The sequence below is a fragment of the Microcaecilia unicolor genome, chromosome 11 (genome assembly GCF_901765095.1).
Source record: "Microcaecilia unicolor chromosome 11, aMicUni1.1, whole genome shotgun sequence".
Classification (NCBI taxonomy): domain Eukaryota; kingdom Metazoa; phylum Chordata; class Amphibia; order Gymnophiona; family Siphonopidae; genus Microcaecilia; species Microcaecilia unicolor.
In genome coordinates, this window is record NC_044041.1 from 124,665,506 (window position 1) to 124,687,065 (window position 21,560).

General features: G+C 45.2%; 1 protein-coding gene across 1 annotated transcript; it reads left to right on the top strand.

Annotated features, from left to right (window-relative positions):
- The first annotated feature begins 17 nt into the window (after window positions 1-17).
- On the top strand, window positions 18-21,549 carry MRPL49 (mitochondrial ribosomal protein L49). The gene is made up of 4 exons (XM_030220259.1): window positions 18-233; window positions 4,625-4,787; window positions 6,719-6,843; window positions 20,480-21,549. Exons 1-4 carry the CDS (start codon window positions 150-152, stop codon window positions 20,624-20,626), a joined length of 519 nt encoding a protein of 172 aa, XP_030076119.1. The 5' UTR covers window positions 18-149; the 3' UTR covers window positions 20,627-21,549.
- The last annotated feature ends 11 nt before the right edge of the window (window positions 21,550-21,560 follow it).

Genomic DNA, 21,560 nt, shown 5'->3' on the forward strand with positions numbered 1-21,560 from the left:
AGCCTCGTTTTGAATTCCAGCCACAGTCGAAAAGCGAGTTTGTGGATGGAAGCGAGGCTCGGAACACGAGGTGGCGCTCTCTCGCTCTCTGACCTATAAGACTCTACGGGAAGAGTACAGGTCCAAACTTGGTGGTGTGCGCAGGGAGGATGTTTTCTTTCATTTGGGGTGTTCGAAGGATTTTAGCAGGAATTCATCGCGGAGCAGAACCTGGCCTCGGCCTCAGGTTGCAGGTGAGAGGGGTTGTTCCCTTTAATTTTTCGCACAGCCACTTGACCTCGATCCGTAGGACCTGTAAGTGCTTGAGGGCAGAGCCTGAGGTGAGTTGTAGCAAAAGTGAGGAACGCGTCTGTTAGAAGGTAGCTTTATGTACAATTAGCTGCTGCTTTCTTCTGATGATTTCCAGGGACAGCAAAACAAAATTGAGGGTTCGTCTTAACGTTACCAAATGGCTGAGGAGTTCAGCTATAGCCTACCAGCTTTCCATCCAGCCCCGTGGCAGCAAAAGTATGTCACTTTTGGTTTTGGGCCTCCCTGGTAGGGCCCGATGCACAAAGGTTACCGTGCTGGTTACGTTTGCTTTAGACTGGTTTTATAAATAATGCACAAAGTAGTGGCTGTTTTTAATTACCTCTTCTTATAGACCTCTTTCTGACTCCGTCACACGGGGGACTAAAGGTACTTATTTCATATATCAGGTTCTGTATAGTTTCTCTAACCTCCATTGTCACCCAATCATAAGGGGGTGGCATTAGGAGCTGTAATTGAAAACTAATTCCCATAATTACTGCTTTCTGTTTTTTTTTCTGGATCTAGATATACTCTGGGCCATTTATGTTCCCACATAAATCTTATTAAACATCTGTCTAAGTTTCTGCAAAGACTGAGTGTCACTTGTATGTGATCTGCCTTGTAGACTAAATGTTAGGTAAAGAGAAGAAAGAATCAATAAAAATAAAGACAGAGATAGGTTTAGATAGATAAGTACATTTTATTTCTTACCCAAACACAAGTCTTCAAGTTGATACAAATACAGACATCAGATTCTGGTTTCAGCCGCACAGGGCTTCGCCGTCTGACAGAAGCTTTGGAGAGGACTCTCAAACTGAGCCAAAATCTCTCCTCTTTTATACCCTATCTTCTCCATAGAAGTGAATGGTGAGATACCTTGCTCCTAATCTTTCTCACTTTCTGAGATCATACTTTCCCATGCGATCTGCTATCTGATGTACCCAACTCCTTCCGTTCTCAGCTACTGCTAATTATCAACATGTTTTGGGAAGCGTTGAGATAACAGTTTCACATCTTCCGGCTGCAATACTTTTCATACCTTTCTCATGAACTCTGTATTACCTCTGTATCATTGTATACCAAAACTAATAAGCTCCATTTTATTCATCTGATCTTTCATTACAGGTGCTATATTTGATTTAAAAATTGTACCAATTTGTGTCAGAAGTCATTATTCAGACCTGCTTTTTGCAGATTCTCAAATATTAAATCATTTACTTGTTGTTTGGCCTAGTCAGTACTTTTTCAGTTGTTTTTAGGCTGCATAGCTTTGGCCATCACTATTCCAGTGGTAGCCTTAAAGCTAGGCCATATATTAACATTGCATAGCCATACAGGGTGGGTGGATACTAGAGAAAAACCTTGCCCCACCCCTACCCCACTCCCAATAACTTCAGTGAGGGTAGCAGTACAGTCTTCAGTGGCACCAGGCCACGTTGAGGGCTGGGAGGGGGAGGGCACAAGAGTCTGCACTCTTCAACTCCCATTGAGTCGCAGTCCCCCAACACACATATGCAACAAAAAATCACTCAGACCCTAGAGCAAATCTAGCATGCCAGCACTAACATCCAAAACAAAGATCCTACCTATGGTAGTTTAGGGCCCTAAAATAGCAATATATCTATTGAGAAAGCTGAACATGATAAATTACTACAGAATACTACATAGAAAATTCATGCTAACAGAATACCTTGTTCACCCACACAGAACACAAGTGCCAAATACAGAATAAGTCATCATAAACATAAACTTGAAATCCCAAGAAGCCAGACCTTGCATGTACTACAACACCAGAGCAATAGAAGAGATGCACTTTGGGGATAGTGCTGGGCAGACTTATACTGTCTGTACCCTGAAAAGGACAGGTATAAATCAAAGTAGGGTATACACAAAAAGTAGCACATATGAGTTTATCTTGTTGGGCAGACTGGATGGATCGTGCAGGTCTTTTTCTGCCGTCATCTACTATGTTACTATTCTGTGCAAAATAGGGATGGTGTTTGGGGGGGGGGGGGGGGGCGGTACAACTAGGGCAACTGCTGTTGGCCCCCTGGCCAGGGAGAGCCCCAAACCTGCTGTAAGTTGAAGAAGGTGCAGCTTGGTAGTAATCTTTGGTGCCCATTTCAAATCTGACACATTCTAATCACAAAATAGAAAAATACATGATTTTTTTTTTTACCTTTTCTTGTCTGGTCATCTCATTTTTGAAATCATATTGGTCCAAGGCTCTGGTTTCTGCTTCTGTCTTCTCTTAACTCGTTCACTAGGCAGTCCTGTCCATTTGGTATTTCTTCCCTCTCCGTGTCCATTGTCCATCTTTATCTTCCTCTGTTCAGCATATTCCTTTCTCTGTGTCCCTGTATTTCCCTGTCCAGCGTCTCCCCTCTCTTTCTCCCCCATGCCATGTGTCTCTCTCCTCTAGGTCCCCACCCCATCCAGCATCGTTCTGCTTCCCTCCTCCTGTGGGTTTAGTATTTGATCCCCCTTGGTCTGTCGTCTCTTTCCCATCCTTTCCCTCCCCCTTGTGCAGGCCCAGCACCTCTCTCCCTTCCCTCCAGCTCTTCTTCCTCCCACGTCCAGTACACCTCTTCCTTCCCTGCAGCCCCCCTCCTAGAAAGTCCAGCACACTTCTTCTTTCCTTATAGCTCCCCCGCCTCCCAGAAAATCCAGTACTCCTCTCCATTCCCTGCAGCTACTTCCCAGAAAATCCAGCACAATTCTCCCTTCCTTGCTACCACCCACCTAGAAAATCCAACACAGCTCTCCATTCTCTGCAGCCCCCCCCCCCCCCCCCAACAAAGTCCAGCACAGCTCTCCATTCTACGGACCTCTCTTCCCAGAAAATACAGCACACCTCTGTCTTTTAATCCATCATTGATCACTGTCGCTTCTTTCTCCTTCCTCCGCCACCACTGCAGTGCTTGTGGCTTACATTTTCCGGCTGGCCGTGATTGACAAAGGCACTCCGATGTTCTCTCATCTGCATCTGACTTCGCATAAACAGGAAGTTACATCAGAGTGGGCCAGACATGGCAGAGGGAAGGCATCGGAGTGTCTGGGTGAATCGCAGATGGCCCACAAATGTAAGCTGCAATCACTGCAGCAGCAGCAGCGGGAGAAGGAGACGGAAGCAGCAGCAGCGATCCCAGATCTGTGGGAGGAAAGGCAGTGAGTGATGATTGATTGTAAGTGATCGGGTGTACTATTTCTGAGTGGGCCTTGAGCAAAGGTGGGTGGACCTGGGTCCATCCATGGCTACATCCCTAGCACAAAGGGGTTTTCCGTAACTGTGATGTGTACTGTTAGCAGTCACTGAGAACACCCATGTAAATGCATTGCAAGGAGCTTATTAGTATTAAAATGCACAGACCATTAGTGCCTATCTTTAACATGCAAAATTTTACAGCAGGTCTGGACCTATCGTTTTGGGGAGCAGCCTGCTTGCAATGTGCAAGCAGAGAGCTCTCCATGGTAGGCACTTACTGTAGACCCTGACACAAGACAACCTCACACCCTCTCCCCATACCCCCAAGCATCTGGTGAACCCCGGCCCCCCAAACATCTACCAGCTGGTCTAGTGACCCCCCCCTTCCCCATACCTTAAAAAGTTGGAGGCAGGAGCAACACCTCCTCCTTCCTGCCTTTCAGCCCGCATTATCAAAATGGCGGCACCCAGCCCCTGCATCCTGGGATGCACTGGGAGGCCCTTAGCACCTTCTCCTTATAGATGCTTAGTCCCTCCCAGTGTATCCCGGAATGCACTGGGCAAGGGCTGGGTGCAGCCATTTTTTTCCGGGTGGTTCCAGAGGGAGGAGGTGTTGCTTCTGCCTCAAGCTTTTTGAGGTATGGGGGGAGGGGAGTCACTGGACCACCAAATAGATCTTAGCTTGGGTGGGGGGGGGGGCGGGGTCCCCCAGGGTATTTTTGCTTGGGGGGAGGGTCAGGGTTCAGGGACCACCAAGGATTTGTTGCGGGGTTGGGTTTGGAGTAGGTCCTCTGGATTTTTTTTTTTTTTTGGGGGGGGGGGGGGGGTTGAGAGAGGCCACTGGACCACCAGGGATTTTTTGCAAGCTGTCAAATACATTTGACAGCTTTGAGTCGCAAACAGCAACCAATGCACAAAGGTGGATCCATGCATCTCATTTGCATGTGATCCTCTTTGTGCATTGGTTGCTGTTTGCAACTTATTTTTTCTCATGGCACCCCTATTTAAGGGTGCTGTTGTGCATCAGCCCTTTAATATGTAAAAACATTATATATTAACGTAGGCTTCTGGTATGGGCTTGTCTTTTTCATGGCTGACTTTAATTTTTCTTTCTTGATACTATATTAGACTCATGCAACAGTCCAGCCTAAGAGCACAGATCCTCCTTATACAGATTTTGTGGTGTCAACAGAAGAGTACAAATATGTGGAGCGACTGATCCCGCCTACTCGTATCCCAGATCCTCCCAAACACCAGCATCCCACCCCATCTGGTTGGAGGCCACCAAGAGGTATGTATGAGTGCCAACTAAACTTTGAACGCTTTCCGGCTGATATTCAAAACAATTTAAGCCCCACAATCCCCCTCCTGCCCCCAGGCTGTGTCTTTAAGTACCCCCCTCCCCGGAATGACCACTTGATCCAACCCCCACCTCAGTCTTGTTAAGCCACTCTGGGCCTACCTTTAGCTCCATTGTGGTTTCATGAGGCAACGGGGGTAGGAATGAAGCCCACTCACTCCTGCCCCTTGTGGCTGCCTTTAAGAAAATATGGCTAGATGCCAGGCAATTAGTGCTGGATAGTCAGTGCCGGTGCCCACACATTGCTCAGCACTGAATATCTGGGGCTAATTCACTGACCACTGCAGGCTGAATATCGGCCAGATTGACTTTTCATTAGTAGATTAGCTTTATGGTAGTATATATAGTCAAAGGTTGAGATAAAATGTTGATCACACAGAAATGGATTTGAAGATAAACACTGCTATCCTTCCTTCTCTCCAATGTTTGAACTTCTTACAGTTTTTAAACTAGTGCTGAGGAAACACCTACATGTTGCCAGTACAGGCCTCAGTTTTGCAAAATTCTTAAGCATATAAACAAGCAGCATGAGTTATGCCATTGTATTTTTTATGGCTATATATATATATATATATATATAGAAATTGGATTGGAGGACTGCTGAGCTGTACACCTGGTGATTTACTCTCATATGTAAATTTTTGTACATTTCTGCACTGTTCTACAACATTGACGTTTGAAATAAACTGACCATCCTTATCTGACCCAGGGTTTATTTCCTTTTTCTTTTTTAATTGTCTTGGGGATTTTATTGAAACAAGTACAGAATAAATATTATAATGCTTATTTGTTTGCTGACTTTTAGTAATCATGAATATATCTCTTATGAAACATTTCTAGTTTTATGTGCTTATGGGCTCATTTTCAAAGCATTTAGACTTACAAAGATCCTTGGGTCTTATGGGGCTCATTTTCAAAAGAAAATGTCTATAAAGCAGCATTTGGACGTTTTTCTGACAAAAATGTCCAAATTAATATTTTCAAAACCTATTTCTATGCTGTTCTTCTGCAGTGTGTCCAAATCTCAATGAGGTATGTTGAGGGCAGGGTTTGGGCGTTCTTAAGACTTGGATGTTTTTCGTCCATAATGGAACAAAACGGTCCAGGAATAAAAAGGTGCCCTAAAGGACCAGATGACCACTGGAAGGAATCAGGGGTAACCCCCCTCCCACCTCCAAAAGTGTGAATAAAAATATGACTTGACAGCCTCTTTGACAGCTTCAGATGTTAGTCAAGTCTGTTAGAGCAGCATGCAGGTCCCTGGCACAGTGTAGTGGTCAGTGCAGTGCACTATAGAGCTCTCCCTCTACCTGTCACACTTGTGGTGGAAAATTGTGACCCCTCCCAAAGTGACCAAAACCCTACTGTATCCACATGTAGGTGCCCCCTTCACCCATAAGGGCTATTGTAGTGGTGTACAGTGGGGGGTAGTGGGTTTTGGAGGGCTCAGGGGACAAGATAAGGGAGCAAAGGTGAAATGTGTAACTGGGAGCATTTTTATGACTTGCCTTCTAGGTTGTCCTATTGCTCTTCTGGGATGTCTGGGGAACCAATTTACTAAAAATGCTGGCTCCCTCTATATCCCAATGGCATGAATCTGTACGTTTTGCAATTGTTTTTTTTCAAAAGTGAATGACAATCAAAATGTCCAAAGCACAAAACCTTGTTTGAAATATTATTTTTGAAAAGAGTTTTCTTTTTTGAAAATGACCTCCTTTCCTATATGGATTTTGTGCAAAAGTCCAAAATTGGACTTACACGTAACTTGTAAGTCTGTGCACTTTGAAAATACACCTCTTTGTTTCTCAAGCTTGCAGTTTTGTGTAGCTGTGTGCTTATTCACTTTTCCCCTTTCTGCACAGATCCTCCACCTGCCCTCCCCTATATGATCAGACGCTCCCGGATGCACAATGTCCCTGTTTATACAGATATAACCCATGGCAATCGGCACATGACGATCATCCGGAAGATTGAAGGTGACATTTGGGTAAGGTACACTCGTCTGGTTACTGACCAAAAAATAACACACATGAAGCAAAGGTGCTGATGGCCATCAGAATGTCCAGCTTTCTAATAGCAGGAGTTGCTAAATAAGAGAAGCTTGAGATTGGCATATGTTTGTTTGTTTGTTTATTTATTTATTTATTTTAGCGCATTTATATCCCACATTTTCCCACAAGCGCAGGCACAATGTGGCTTACAACAGTGCATGAAATAATACAATAGGAAAGGTAAAACATAGGATGACAGAATAGACAGAGAAAACATTGAAGGGGTAAAATGTTTGGCAGGAGCCAGTGGATCAGAGTCCCCCCGCCATCCAACAGCTGGAGAGTCAAATGGCCGGGCTCGGTAGGGAGTAGGCTTCTGAAAATAGGAACATGTTTAGAAACTTTTTGAAGAGTCGATGGTCGGGTATCCCCTTTAATTGCTTCGGCAGGTCATTCCAAGATTTTGTACTGGTATACGGGAAAGTCAAAGCAAACATACACTTGTATTTGAGCCTGCAAATAGGTGGGGGAATGTGGGATACAAATGCAATAAAAAATAATAATAATAATATCTAACTTTCCTTCTGCTGGGATAGTGAAGACAGAGGAAGCTGCGCGATGACGACAGAGCATTCCTAGGGGGTAGATCAACCAGGTTGAGCATGTACTCTGGAGCCTCACCAAATATGATCTTGTGCGTTAAAGAACAGACCTTGAACCTGTAGCTGTTTTGTTTTTTATAAAGGGAGTGTAGAGAGAAGTCTAGCAATTACAGTGCTATATAAATTAGTACTGTTTGTGTGAGTCTGATTTGAAGGTAAGTAAATTAATGGCATTGCTGCTAGTGCAGTCTATTGGCAGACAGTGGTTTATAGGTCCAATGCAGCATGATTCTACCAGAAGGAGAATGTATTAGATGACTTTTAATTAGTTTGATTGAGGGATCAGAAAGATGAATGAGAGGAAAGCACTAGCTGTAGTGTACCTGGATTTCTGCAAAGCCTTTGTGTGAGTTAGATATTAGGTGAGTAGGGGCGAGGAAGTGATATCAGTGAATGCCTGCAGCTTCAGTGAGCAGCTGTGAAATTTGCACGTTTCCTCTGTACTTACAATAACTTTTTGGACACCTACAGCAAGTTTTTTGTTGTTGGAATTATGATGTTGAAGCACAAGCCTGAAAGAGCCTGATTAGAAGGGCATTCCAGTGACTTCGAGCCACAGAGGAAAATGAGCAGGGAGCCAGAAGTTTCCAAAATGGCGGCTGCAGAGCTGGAGCATGACGATGAATGCAGTATTGACTCAAGAGAGTCACTTCTGCAGTGACAGGAAAGGAGGTTTTCACCAATGGTATGACATGATATCAAGGCTGCAGTCATGGATCTCAAAAAAGAAATACAAGCTTTGGGTGAACGAGCATGACGATGAATGCAGTATTGAGTCAGAGTCACTCCTGCAGTGATGGGAAAGGAGATTCTCACCAATGGATGTTGGAGATAAAGAACAAACTGAAGCTGGTATGACACGATATCCAGGATGCAGACATGGATCTCAAAAAAGAGATGCAAGCTTTGAGTGAACGCCAGATGGAGATTGAACAATGAGTAGCTCAGTGTGTGGAGAAGATGGAGGATCTCTATTCCTCCTTTGATTCAGTGAACACAGATCACCAGACGCTTTGGGAAAAAATAGACGATTTGGAGAATAGATCGATAAACCTGAGGATACAAGGGGTGGTACCTAAATCTCCACAGTACGAGGACTGTGTGGCCTTGGTAAGAGATCTATCTAAACATCTCTTGGACTCAGGCTTGGATACCCCCTTCGATATTGCGATGATAAAAGTTGATCAAGCTCACCAAGCCTTGGGCCCCAGAAGGAAAATTAAAAGCAGAGACAGTGTGGTATGCTTCTCAGATTTTGTCATGAAAGAGTGTATATTAACAGCAGCATGCAAAGCTGGCTCACTACAATGGAAAGATATTAAAGTGGAGATATTTCAAGATATTTCCGCTATAATGCTTCAGAAAAGTAGAGAACACAGAGGTGTCACTTTGTTTTTACGCTCTGCATTAATGTTCTCAATTAATGGTGTTACTAAAAGAATTAGAACACCAGAAGAAACTTGGGAGGGCCATGGTCCAACTTATAGTGCAGAATCTTCCTGAAGATGTACAGAGTCATATGACTTGCAGAGATCACCGTCGTAGTGCTGGCAGAGATCTGCACAGGGCTAATATTTGGCGCACTTCTCATACTCATTCTAAGCAAGAAAAGACTGCATCCGAATACTTGCTGATTTATATCATTATGATGGCATTCTGGATGCTTTTTCCTTGGACTGTGCTCTTCGAGATGGAACACAAAATTTTTCTGTTATTCATTGGAACATTTGGAAGTCGCTTTTGGGAGCTTTGGGCCCTTTTGTTTTTTTTTAACTGGGCCCTGCTATTGCAGTTACTAGACAATGTTTTGAATCTATTCTATATAGTTTCTTATAGAGGATGTATTGTTCTGCTGTCCGTAGTCCAAAAATGTAATGTGTTTTGAAGTTCTATTAGCTGAAGGAGGAATTGGAATTGTTAAGCTTTTCTGGTTTGTCTTTAGTGCTGTATTCCTGGAAACCTGAGTTACCTTTCTCATATGTGGGAGGGAAGTTGAGACACACTTGTGAGGATTGGGATGGGGAAGGAGTAAATAGGGGGCTTTCTGGGGTAGATTTCTGGGATGCGAGTCAGGGGTTTGGTTTTAATCAAAGGAAATACAGGGGGTTTTGCTTGCTGAGTGCAATTTTCATGAGGTGAGGGGGGGATATTGCTGGAACATTTGGTGTTGCTTAGGGTTCAGTTGGCTTCTCCTCATACCTCATGAAAGGGTTGGGTATTAAAATCGGGCCTATTAATGGAAAGGGGATGAATTCTCTATGCAACGGGGTCTCTTGTTTAAGGAACTCCTCCATTTGAGATTAGATATTGCTTTTGTGCAGGAAACCCATTTTCTTCCCAAAGTGGCTAAGCTACTGCATCATAAAATATATTTGTCTGTATATTTTAGCTGCCCTCTGGATGGCTGCAACCATAGAGGGGTATCTATATTGATTCATAGATTTTGTCCCTTTACACTGAATTGGCAGTTTAAAGATATGAGAAAAATAAAGGATGATTTCTCTTACGTGGGAATATTGCAGGTGTCCTTATGGAATGTGTATGCCCTGAATGAACATCCTGTCCTGTTCTGGGAACAGATTTTAGTTTTATTAGATAATCATGGTCAAGGGAATACCCTTATAGGTGGGGATTTTATCATGGTGCACAAGCTGATTCTTTACCACTCAGAGTGCCTGATGCAAGAGGGATTAAAATGGTTATGACTAAATTAATGCAGAAATATAAACTCAATATGTGGAGACTGCACCTGGCCTTTTTAAAGGAGTATACTTTCTACTCTAGTGTGCACCATTCCTATGCTTGATTGGATATATTTTTGAGGGATCTTTTTTGGTCACCTAAAGTTCAGGAGTGTACTATAGAATCCGTTATCTGGTGGGAGGGTCTTACATCAGTGATTAGGGGTTATTTTATTAAGTGGGTGTGCTGGGTTAGAAAAAGAAAATGAGCTCCTAGGCCAGCTTCAATCATTCGATACTAAATATTGAGTAACACAAATGAAGCAATATAAAATTGAAGCAGATATGAGTCTATTTACAATCACTACACCTAGAGGATTTGGCACATAAGCTTAGTTTCATACAGAAGAAACACTATGAGAATGTTGGCCAACAGCTTGAGAGAGACCCAGATTTAAAATAATATTTCTAAAATACGGGGGAAGAAGGGAGAATTGCTATTCCGGGAAGAATTCATCCAGGGGCGGTTTGAGATTTTATCAAAGTCTCTATGCTAAAGATCCAATAGTTGACTCAGAAAATATCTCTAAATTTCTGTCAATACCATTATTAACACCTGAACTTGGTGAGAAATTGGATGGGAATATAATGACAGATGAAATATTTCAGACAATCAAAGGACTTCCACAGGGGAAGGCACCAGGCCTTGATGCCTTTTATAAATTTTTTTAGGTTTGCCATAACTCCCCTGCTGCGCAGGGTGTTCAACTGCCACGATTGTGGACAACTTCCTAGTTCTGTGAGTACGGCTGGCATAATGATACTGTGCAAACCGCCCACCCGCTCTCTTGCTGCCAATCGCCCGCCCTGCCTACCTGAGCACTGAATACCCTTGTGGTCTAGTGGCCTCTTGGGGGCAGGAAAGAACCCCGCTCTTTTCTGCCCCACTGCCACCGCTCTCTTGCTGGTGCTGTACTTTTTCAAAATGGCTGCCGAGACTTCAAGCAGTGATCTTGTGAGACTACTGCTTGAAGTCTTGGCGGCCATTTGGAAAAGCACGGCACCAGCGGATCAGGAAAGAGTGGGGTTCTTTCCTGCTCCGAAGAGGTTCTCCCGCTGCAGCTCCTCCTCCCCTACCTCACAGATGAGAGCAGTAGTGACTGGAGGGAGGGGCTGTAAAAAAACAAAACAGCAAAACAAAAAAGGAGGGGATGCTGTGGGGGGGGGGCTGCAAAAAAGGGTAATGTTATGTGTGGGGGGGGAGGGAATGTTAAAAAAAAAAAAAAAAGGAGAATATTGTAAAACAAGGGATGCTGTGGGTGGAGAGCAGTATAAAAAGGGGAATGCTATGTGGGGGGATGTTAATGTATGGGTGCAGGGAGGGCTGTAAAAAAAAGGTGGATGCTATGGGTCCTGGGAAAAAATATGGATGGTATCTGTGTAGAGGGAGAGTGGACTGTAATATTGGTTAAATTCTGCTGCATAAACTTGCAGAATTTGCCATCTTTGTGTGCAGAATTCTGTAATTTTTTGCACAGATTGTTTTGGTGGGAGTAAAGCCCAGCAGGCATTTCACGCATTGTGGCTCTTATTGCCCCATTACTCTTATTAATGTGGATTTAAAGATTCTTTCTAAGATTTTGGCAGACTGGTTGGGCCTCCTATTATCAAATCTTACTTGGATCAGGCTGGATTCATCCCAGGTTGCCAAATGGCAGATAAAGAGTGTTGTATTTAGTATGAGAAGCAAGAGCAATTCAACAACCAGCCTTATTAGCAGTAGATGCTGAAAAAACTTTTGACCAGGATCACTGGGAATTTATGTTGAAAGTTTTAGAAAAAGTGGGGATGGGTCAGGGATATCTACAATGGATACAGGTTTTATATACTAACTAGCCGTTAAGCCCGTTAAAACAGGCGAGATTTGTTATTCACGTATTGACTATATTTTTCTTGATGTAGCACTGTCAGAGAGAGGCCCGAGTGCAGGTATTGGCAGTGTGACTCTGTCTGATCACGCTCCGGTGTGGGTCACGCTGCCAACTATCAAAGTGGAGATCAAGGACCAGAGATGGACCCTTAATGCAAGCGTACTACAAGAGAGGGAGGTTGTTGAGGGTTGTAGGAGGGTGCTAAAAGAGTATTTGGAGCTAAATAGGGAGTCGGGCCCCCCTCTTAGTGTAGTGTGGGACGCCATGAAAGCAGTGTCTAGAGGCTACTTTTTACAAATAGCTAGCAAGCGAGCCAGGATTCGCAGGAACCAGCTGGCCTGCTGCCTGGATAAAATCCGGATTCTAGAGGCGCAGCATAAGGCGGGTGGGTCCCAGACAATCCAGGAGGAGCTACGAGCCCAGCGTCTTCAGTTGGACTCTATTTATTCTGAGCACTTAAGCCAGCTCCATTCAAGAACAAAGGTACGCTCATATGAACTTACCAATAAAGCGGGCCGCCTCCTGGCTATAAGGTTGCGCAGGCAAAAAGTGGAAAGAGCAGTAACCCACATCAAGGGGAGGGGGGGAAACATGCTGAACACTTCTGAGGCCATAAGGCAGCGTTTTTGCGAATTTTATCAGGAGCTATATGCCCGAGAGATCAATCCATCAGCAGCATCTATCTCAGAGTACTTAGCAGAGAGTGAACTGGCTTCTTTGACAAATCAACAGCGTGCCACTCTCGAGGAACAAGTCACCCCAGGTGAAATTCAAAAAGCTATTCAGCACCTACCATCTAATAAATCCTCGGGGTTGGACGGGCTCCCCAATGAATTTTACAAGAACTTTGCCCCGGAATTGGCACCACTTTTGGCTGACCTGTTTAATCAAATAGGGCAGGGAGAATCGTTGCCGGCTTCCATGCTGGAGGCATGGATAGCAGTGCTTCCTAAACCAGACAAGGACCACTCAGAGTGTAGCTCCTACCGCCCCATTTCAGTATTAAACGCGGACGTTAAGATACTAGCTAAAGTTTTGGCCAACAGGTTGGGCCCGTTATTACCAGCGATTATCCACCCTGACCAAGTGGGCTTTGTACCCTATAGGAAAGCAATGGATAATACGAGGCGAGTATTTGATTTAATGTACCTGGCTAAAAGAATGAAAAGGCCTATGTGTCTCCTCAGTTTAGATGCCGAAAAGGCCTTTGACAGGGTTCACTGGCCATTTATGTATAAAGTGATGGAGACGTTTGGGATAGGGCCGCGGTTTCGTGGGTGGATCCAAGCATTTTACAGCTCGCCCAAAGCATGTATTAGAGTAAATGGGGGTAACTCAAATATGTTCACGTTATATAGAGGCACTAGGCAGGGGTGCCCCCTTTCTCCACTGCTGTTCGCCATGGTTATGGAGCCTTTTGCTTCCAGGGTCCGATCTAACCCGGGTGTCACGGGCATTACCATAGCGGGGAGGGAGCACAAGCTGTCATTATTTGCAGATGACGTGCTGTTATTTGTTACCCGTCCTTTGACCACCTTCCCTGGGCTCCTGCGGGATATTGAAGAATATTCAGCAGTATCAGGATTTCGAGTGAATATGTCGAAATCGGAAGCCTTAAATGTGACGCTCCCTGAGGAAGAAGTTGAAGCACTAAGGTCCCTGTACACTTTTAGGTGGGCTAGAAAGGGCTTGCGTTACCTGGGGGTGAACATAACGGCTAAACTTTCGGAACTTTTTGCAGAAAATTATAAGGGGCTGGCTCGGGCACTCACTGAGGATATGGACAGGTGGGGTGATATTGAGCGTTCCTGGTTTGGCCGTATAGCTGCAGTTAAGATGAACATCCTGCCACGCCTGTTATACTTATTCCAGGCCCTCCCAATCAAGATGCCCCGTAAATTTCTAGCTGCAGTACAGGACCGTATTGTGCGCTTTATCTGGGCTGGCAAACGCCCGCGGTTGGCGCGGGCCTTCGTGTATCAGGATAGGAATAGGGGAGGGCTCGGAGTCCCCAACTTGGCCTGGTATTATAGGGCAGTACAGGCGCGGGCAGCAGTGGAATGTTTCCAGGACTACCCAGACCGTCAATGGGTGCACTTGGAACAGTATACTGTAGGCGCTCGCCCATTAGGAGCGCTCATGTGGCTTCCGAAAGCTCAAAGGTCGCTAGGCGAGGGTCTGTGCCCATCTATTTATGTCACATTATCTAACTGGGATAGTCTTTTTCCACATCGCCGATGCACACTGTCCCGTCTGTCTCCTATTGCATATAACCCATTGTTTTACCCTGGGACGGAAAGGGGAACCTTTACCAGATGGTATGAGGGAGGTTTGCGAAGGTGGGGACAGCTGTATGAGGGGGAAGCACTCACCATATTTTCAGATGCACGACAGAAATTCCCGTTCATGGGGAATGATGAGTATGCTTACACACAATTGTCACATTTCCTTAAGACACGGGCAGTCCAGGAAGTGATGAAAAAGGAACAAATATCCATTGAACAAATATGTGAGGGTCCAGGCATGACTAGAGGGATGATATCTCGCTTATACCGAATTATTAATAAGCAAACACCTAGTTACACACTTCATAGGAGGAGCTGGCAGAGGGAGCTGGGTATGGGGTTGGAGGAGGCATGGGAGAAAATGGAGAGGGCAGCGGTGGGAGTGTCGTCCTATGTACCTTTTAGAGAGAATGCCATTAAAGTGCTGTTTAGGTGGTATATGCCCCCTGAGCGACTTAAGTGCATTTACCCGGCACTCTCGGGGTTGTGTTGGAGGGGTTGTGGCCTCACGGGTTCAATGGGGCATATCTGGTGGACCTGTGGGAAGATCAGGGCATTTTGGAAAGCGATTCGTAGCAGACTGCAGGTGTGGCTAGGTGGCTTGATCCCGTGGCACCCAACTATCTTTTTATTCTCTGCTAAAGTCACGGGTTTCTCTGCCACTCAACAAAGATTGATGCGTTACGCCACATGTGCAGCTAGAATTGTTATAGCTGCCTGCTGGAAACAGCCTACTGTCCCACCGCTTGCGAGATGGCTCCAGAAACTGGGGTACGTCTGTGAGATGGAAAGGCTATTAGCCGAGAGGCGACACCAAATTCCTAGGTGGCACTCAATATGGGATCCCGTTCTTTGTCATGTACAACCACAATGATGCCATGGGCTAGAGCAATGCGAGTCTTGTTTGGGGGGGAGGGGGGCAGGGGGGAGGTGTGGGAAGCGGGTGGGACAAGGGAATAGGTTAAGTTCAATTAAAGTTTAAGAATATTATTAAAAAAAAAAAAAAAAAATTTTTGGAGTTTGAAGCTTATATGTTTGAACAGGTATGGTGATACAAATGTGAAATACACCTATCCCAAACTGTTAGCAGCGGGAAAAGTGAAATGTAAGGGACAGCTAAATGTTAGCTATGACTGGTGTCAAAATGACCTGAAATGTAAGGTATATTTCGTTTTGCTCTGTTGGATATTGTATTGCCTGTCAATAAAGACTTCATGCAAATTAAAAAAAAAAAAAAACAGGCGAGATTTGTGTTTTGCAAAATGTAATAATTCTCACCTCTATCCATCCATCCATGTCCAGCAAACCTCCTCTCTGGCCTGCTCTCTCCCCCATGTTCAGCTACCCTCCTCACCCTCCGTGCCGGGCCCCCTGCACTGACATGAGAGCGCCTCTCACCTCCGTGTGAAAGCTCTGCTGCTGCCAGCAGCACTTCCACACGAAGGTGAGAGGCACTGTCATGTCAGTGCAGGGGGCCCGATACGGAGGGGAGTGGCGGCGGTGGCGACGTCAGGGATGGGGGGGTGGAGGTTAGTGCGCCGGCGATGTTGCTTCGTCTCCAGCGTCCGTTTCCCTCTCTGTTCCGCCCTCTGACGTCATCACGTCTTGACGCGAGGGCGGGACAGAGAGGGAAGTCTCTATGCGCAGTTGCGGGTGAGTCTGTCACTTATCATTTATATGTTTGATTAATCCCCAAGCACGTTTGAAAATAAATACTAGGCAACTTTCAACTAGGAAGAGGGACTAGACAAGGATGCCCCCTCTCGCCACTCCTGTTTGCCTTAGTTATGAAGCCCCTTGCTCAACGAATGCGAAGGAGGTGGGGGTAACCTCTCATACTATTTAACTTTTTGCAGATGATGTTATATTTTCCCTTACTAGGTGACATCTGTCATTACCAGCAGTGATGCGAGAAATGCAATCCTATGGGGAAGTTTTTGGATTTAAAAGCAAACACAGATAAAATGGAGACTATGAATCTAACTCTGATGGTTGGGCACAGATTAAAGCCAATTTTCCCTTTAAATGTATGCAGACTAAAAATATTTGGGTATCTGTTAAACCTGATTCATCAAAAATATGAGGCCAACTATCCACCATTACTTTCTAAATTAAAAGCAGATCTTAGAAATTGGGTTAAAGGGACAATTGTTTATAATTTGGATGAATCTCCTTCCTAGACTACTTTATCTTTTTCAAATCCTATTAAGCTTCTTTGTCCAATGGCAGTGTTCATTACAAAATTTTATTTGGAACTAATAAGCACCCTCAGATTGCAAAATTGATTTTATTACATAGGTCTTGGGAGGACTGTTAGTGTCACGTATTAATATTAGAGTGGTGTTAATTAGACATATGGGATTGGAAGGAAATTGATTCCTATAAACCTTATGTGCAAACTGAACAATTTGCTTTGCTCCCATGACAAACTCTTCAATGTGTCCTGGGTAGTTCATACTAAGTCAGAACTGGAGAAAATTTCTAAACCTTACACTAGGGCGGTACTGCATGTATGACATCAATATGTTGCAGAACTTTGGGGCCCGGGTTGGAAATCCAAGATAGCTCTTCTGAGGGTGGTTTTCTTAGGCACTTATCAGTTTGATTTCCAGCTATCACAGTGGCAGTCTAACGGTTTACCAGTATTTATCAACTTTATAAAAACAACACATTCCTCAGCAACCCTTCAGACCGGTCAAGACGCTTGGGTTATGTATGCCTACCAGCAGAGGGAGACTGAGAACACTAAACATTGTATACTGTATATGTAACCTGTGCATAACCCCATACATCCAGTATTTCTCAGTCTCCAGCGGAGGTTAGACGTACAGCCTGTCCGGTTTGGTGGACCCAATGGTTTTTTGTGTCACCGCGAAAGGGCTGAGGACTCTGAGAAGACCTTGCTCTCTGAAAAGAGGCCCCACGACCTGGATGGGAACGCTGTGTATCCCTAAACTTAGGTCTAGGTCCTTCCGGTCATACAAACTTGGACCTGTCCTTCAGGTGGCGCTGGCCCTTAGAATCACCGAGGTCCTTCACAATCTGTTCTAAGTCTGTCCCAAACAAAAGCTTTCCCCGAAAAGGAAGCCTTGTTAAACGTGACTTAGCCACGTCTGCAGCCCAGTGCCACAACCACAGTCAGCGACGTGCAGTGACTGCTAGGGAAACCTCCTTCACTGAAGCCCTCAAAAGATCATAAAGAAGATCCACAAGGAAGGCTAAACTGGACTCCAAAGCTGGCAAAACAGCCACGAGATCTTCCGGAGAGGAGGCTTTCTGTACCCACGATAAGCATGCCCGTGCCGCATAGCCACAAACTGAGGCCTGCAGGGAAAGAGCCGCTACTTCAAGGACAGCTTCAAGCAAGCCTCCAACTTACGATCCTGAGGGTCTTTGAGCGTCATGCCACCCTCCACAGGGAGAGTAGTTTTCTTAGTGACCGCTATGATTAAGGAATCCACCGTAATAACCTTCAGCAAGTCTAAGTCAGGAGCAGGTAGCGTGTAAAGACGTGACATAGCTCTAAGCAACCTTAAGCCCACTGTCTGGCGTATCCCACTGCACCAAAATAAGGATCTTCATGGCCTCAAGCACATGAAAGGAACGAGGGCGTTTTGGTGCCAGACATCATAGAGGGCACCGGACCTGTTCCCCCTGACGATTCAGGGGGGAAATGGCCAAAACCTCAAGAGCCCTAACAAGCAGGGAGGGAAGCTCTTCCCTGTGAAAAAGGCGGGCAGCCGTCAGATCATCCCCCTTCTCAGAGGGCAGGGTGACTTCATCTGCCAAATCCAAAGATTCTGAGGGAGAGCCCGGAGACAAAACTGGGCCATCTGTGTCAGATATCTCCTCAGGATCCAAAATCTCCACCTGGGGACATTTTGGCAGGAAAAACTGAGAGGCTGCAGCAACCGAAGTTTGCTGAGGAAGAGACGGGGCTGCCTGAAGAGAAGCGCCTGACTTCTTTAAAAGAAAGGCATTGTGCATTAATAAAAACAAAATCCGGGGAAAAAAAGAACTGCAAGGGACTCCACTGCTCCCTGTACATCACTTCCCTCCATCGGAGTCTGTGCCACAGAAGCGTGCTGCGCTTCGTCTATCAACCGCCACATGCGGAGCTGGTCACGCCTGAGAGGAAAAAATGGTGCCCGCCATGCGCTGCACTAACTGCCCCAAGGAAATCGCCGAAGCTATCCCGTGCTTCTGATTCACTGGACGCCTGAGGGGTACCACCGTCGCGCTGAACACCCGCTGCAGGCTGACGATGGCAGGACTCACACTTCCCCGATGCTGCTCTCCGGCCCCCACACCAGGAGCAGCGCTTAGCCACCTCAGACGGCACTGGCATGCTCCACAAATGCCTGCCCCAAAACTGATTCGGCAGAATGTCTAGTTCCTCCGTATGATTTAAAAAAAAAAAAGTCAGGAGAGAAAGGAAACACCCAAACAGGCCAATAGCCCCAGGTGACGGAGGAAAGGTAGGCGGAGACCAGGAGGGACCTGGCACCACCAGGTGTACACCACAAGCTGCAAACAGCCACTCAACCCCTTTCTGTGCTAAACTAGGCCCAAAGGACACCAGTATCCAGATCAAACCACAGCTGCACAGAGATGTCCCTCCACTTGCTAGAGAGAATACTGAGATTCAGCTGGCTGCACAGGTCCACATATAGCAAACCTGGGAGGTTCTCTCTCCACCTGCTGGTAGAGGGACACAACCCACAAGGCTCTGGATTGATCTGTGGGACGCCATGGAATGCTGGGGTTATAGATAGCAGAAAAATCTTTAATGGGTATTCTCTTTCAACAGTAGTTAAATGGTGATATTATCCGCAACAGCTCCAGTCCTACATTTGCGCTACTCTAGTTCAGGTCTTTATCTGCCCATATTTACTGTGTCACTAAAAGTCAGATGCACAAAGCTTACCATGCTGTTAGCAGTTGCTTTAGACTGGTTCTAGCCAATCTAAAGCAAAAGTTTACGTAACTAGTAATGTACAGAGGTGTTTTCTGTGGCACTAACATGTGCCATTAGCAGCCCCTGAGAAATCCATGCAAATGTATTACAATAACCTCAGTAATATTCTGAGGAGCTCATTTGTAGTCTGTGTATTCCAGGGGATGCACAGCTCCAGAGCAGCCCTAATTTAACAAGCAAAATTTATTGCTGCTCTGGAGCTGTCAGAGAGAAGCACAAGTAGGAAACTATAATGCCTGCTTGTGCTTCCTACCTCACCGCCTGCCCCCCCCCCCCCCCCCCAAATTAAAAAAAAAAAAAAAAAGTTCTCTGCTGGTCCAATGGACACGACCACCACTCCCTGTAACTTTACAACAAGGTGGAGGCAGGAGCAACAGCTCTTCCCGCCTGTCTACCCGGAACAAAATATGCACTGGGCAGGGCTAAACACCATAAAAGTTTTTTTCCCTTATATGTTTAGCCCTGCCCAGTGCATCCCAGAATGGGCCTGGGTGCTGCCATTTTGTTCCAGGCAGGCCTGACTTTTTTTTTTTTTAAATATGAGTATAATGTCTCCACCTTGTTGTAAAGGTATAGGGAGGAGCAGGGTGGGGATCGGGTATGCGTATGCATGGGAAGGGGTTTTTTTTGTCCACTGGACCACCATGGAAATTAAAAAAAAAAAAAAAAAAAGTTTGTGGGGGTCATGGCCCACTGGGAAAAAAGATTGGGGTGGTCAGGGTCCACTGGATCACCAGGGTACATTTTTAAAAAGGGGGGTCAGGGAGGTCCAGTGCCTCACAGCTGTCAAATGGATTTGACAGCTTGATCTCGCAAACAGCGATCCCCTTTGTGCATTTCGCTAAATTTTAGTGAGGCAGATGTATTTTACGGCTGTCTTTTGTGTATCAGGGCTTAAGTTAGAGCTCTTCTGAGCAAGTGTGGAAATGCTGCTGCTTGCTCCCTCCTCCACCTGTCTGAAAGGTAAGAGGGGGAGAGTAAGTATGGTTGCATTTCCAAGCTATCTACAGCTAACCCGTAGTACAGGTGAACTCCACTTTCTCCATTCATAAACAGGTAAAATGCAGGCACTAAACTTATTCTTTGTTCTTTCAGGCTCTGGAAAAGGAAGTAAAGGAGTTCCTGACCCAACTTTCTGGCAAAACTATAATGACACAAGTTAATGAGATTTCCAGGAACCTTCGCATCAAGGGATACTTTGACAAGGAATTGAAAGCCTGGCTTATGGACAAAGGATTTTGAGCATTTTTATTCAAAGAGCAGCAAAGTCAGCAACACAACCTAATAACATATTTCCTCAGATGCTCCTTCCACCTAGCTTAGTTAAATTATCTTTTTTTCTTTTGGGTCTTCATGCCACTGTAATGTCTCAGTTTTGGAGGAGGTAGCAGTGATTTTTCTCAGTGACACACCACCCGAGTTATGCTCGGTTTTTTGGCGAATTTTGACACACCAAGCTCAAAAGGTTGCCCATCACTGTTCTAAGACAAAAGATTTTGACTCATTGATAGTGATCCAGTGTGTGATTTCTCCAACAGAAGAACCAGTGCATCAAATGCAACAATCCTTAGCAGAAGCATGTTAGGGGAGAGAGAACCCCCCCTCCCCCCCCCCCTTTTAGGCATTTAAGTAACAAAGGGTGAAATGCTGTTGGTTTATGAAAAGGCAGTACTCTGTTCTTGCATAACAGCCACAACTTCTGGTGGCCTTTCTAATCACATTTATTTACAATACAGTCAAATGCAATATACAGAAAAAGTTGTTACAGAATGAATGACATGGCAAAACTCACATGTATAAAAAGTTAACTCTTTAAAATAAATGATAAAGCAGTTAAGAGGTGAAATGCAGCAAACAGGCTGCTGTTATCTCCAGTCCTTCATATCACCTCATGCAAAGATGGAGACGTGGTGGGCAGGAGCAGGTCACTGATAGGCATGAATTCAATGCCCAGTGGCAAGGGAGGGAAGCTGGTTCTGGTTCAAGGTGCTGCTGGAGAAGAACTATTTATACCTCACACAGCCACCCCCTCCTCCCACATCAGAAAGATACAAAAAGGAGTTCACATGCTCCAAAAATTCATTCAGAATCCTTTCCAGGTGTAGCTCTAGGACTTCAAGACACTCAGGTGATGTATACAGATGTCTTAGGCAGCATGTCCTTGGGGGGTAATAAA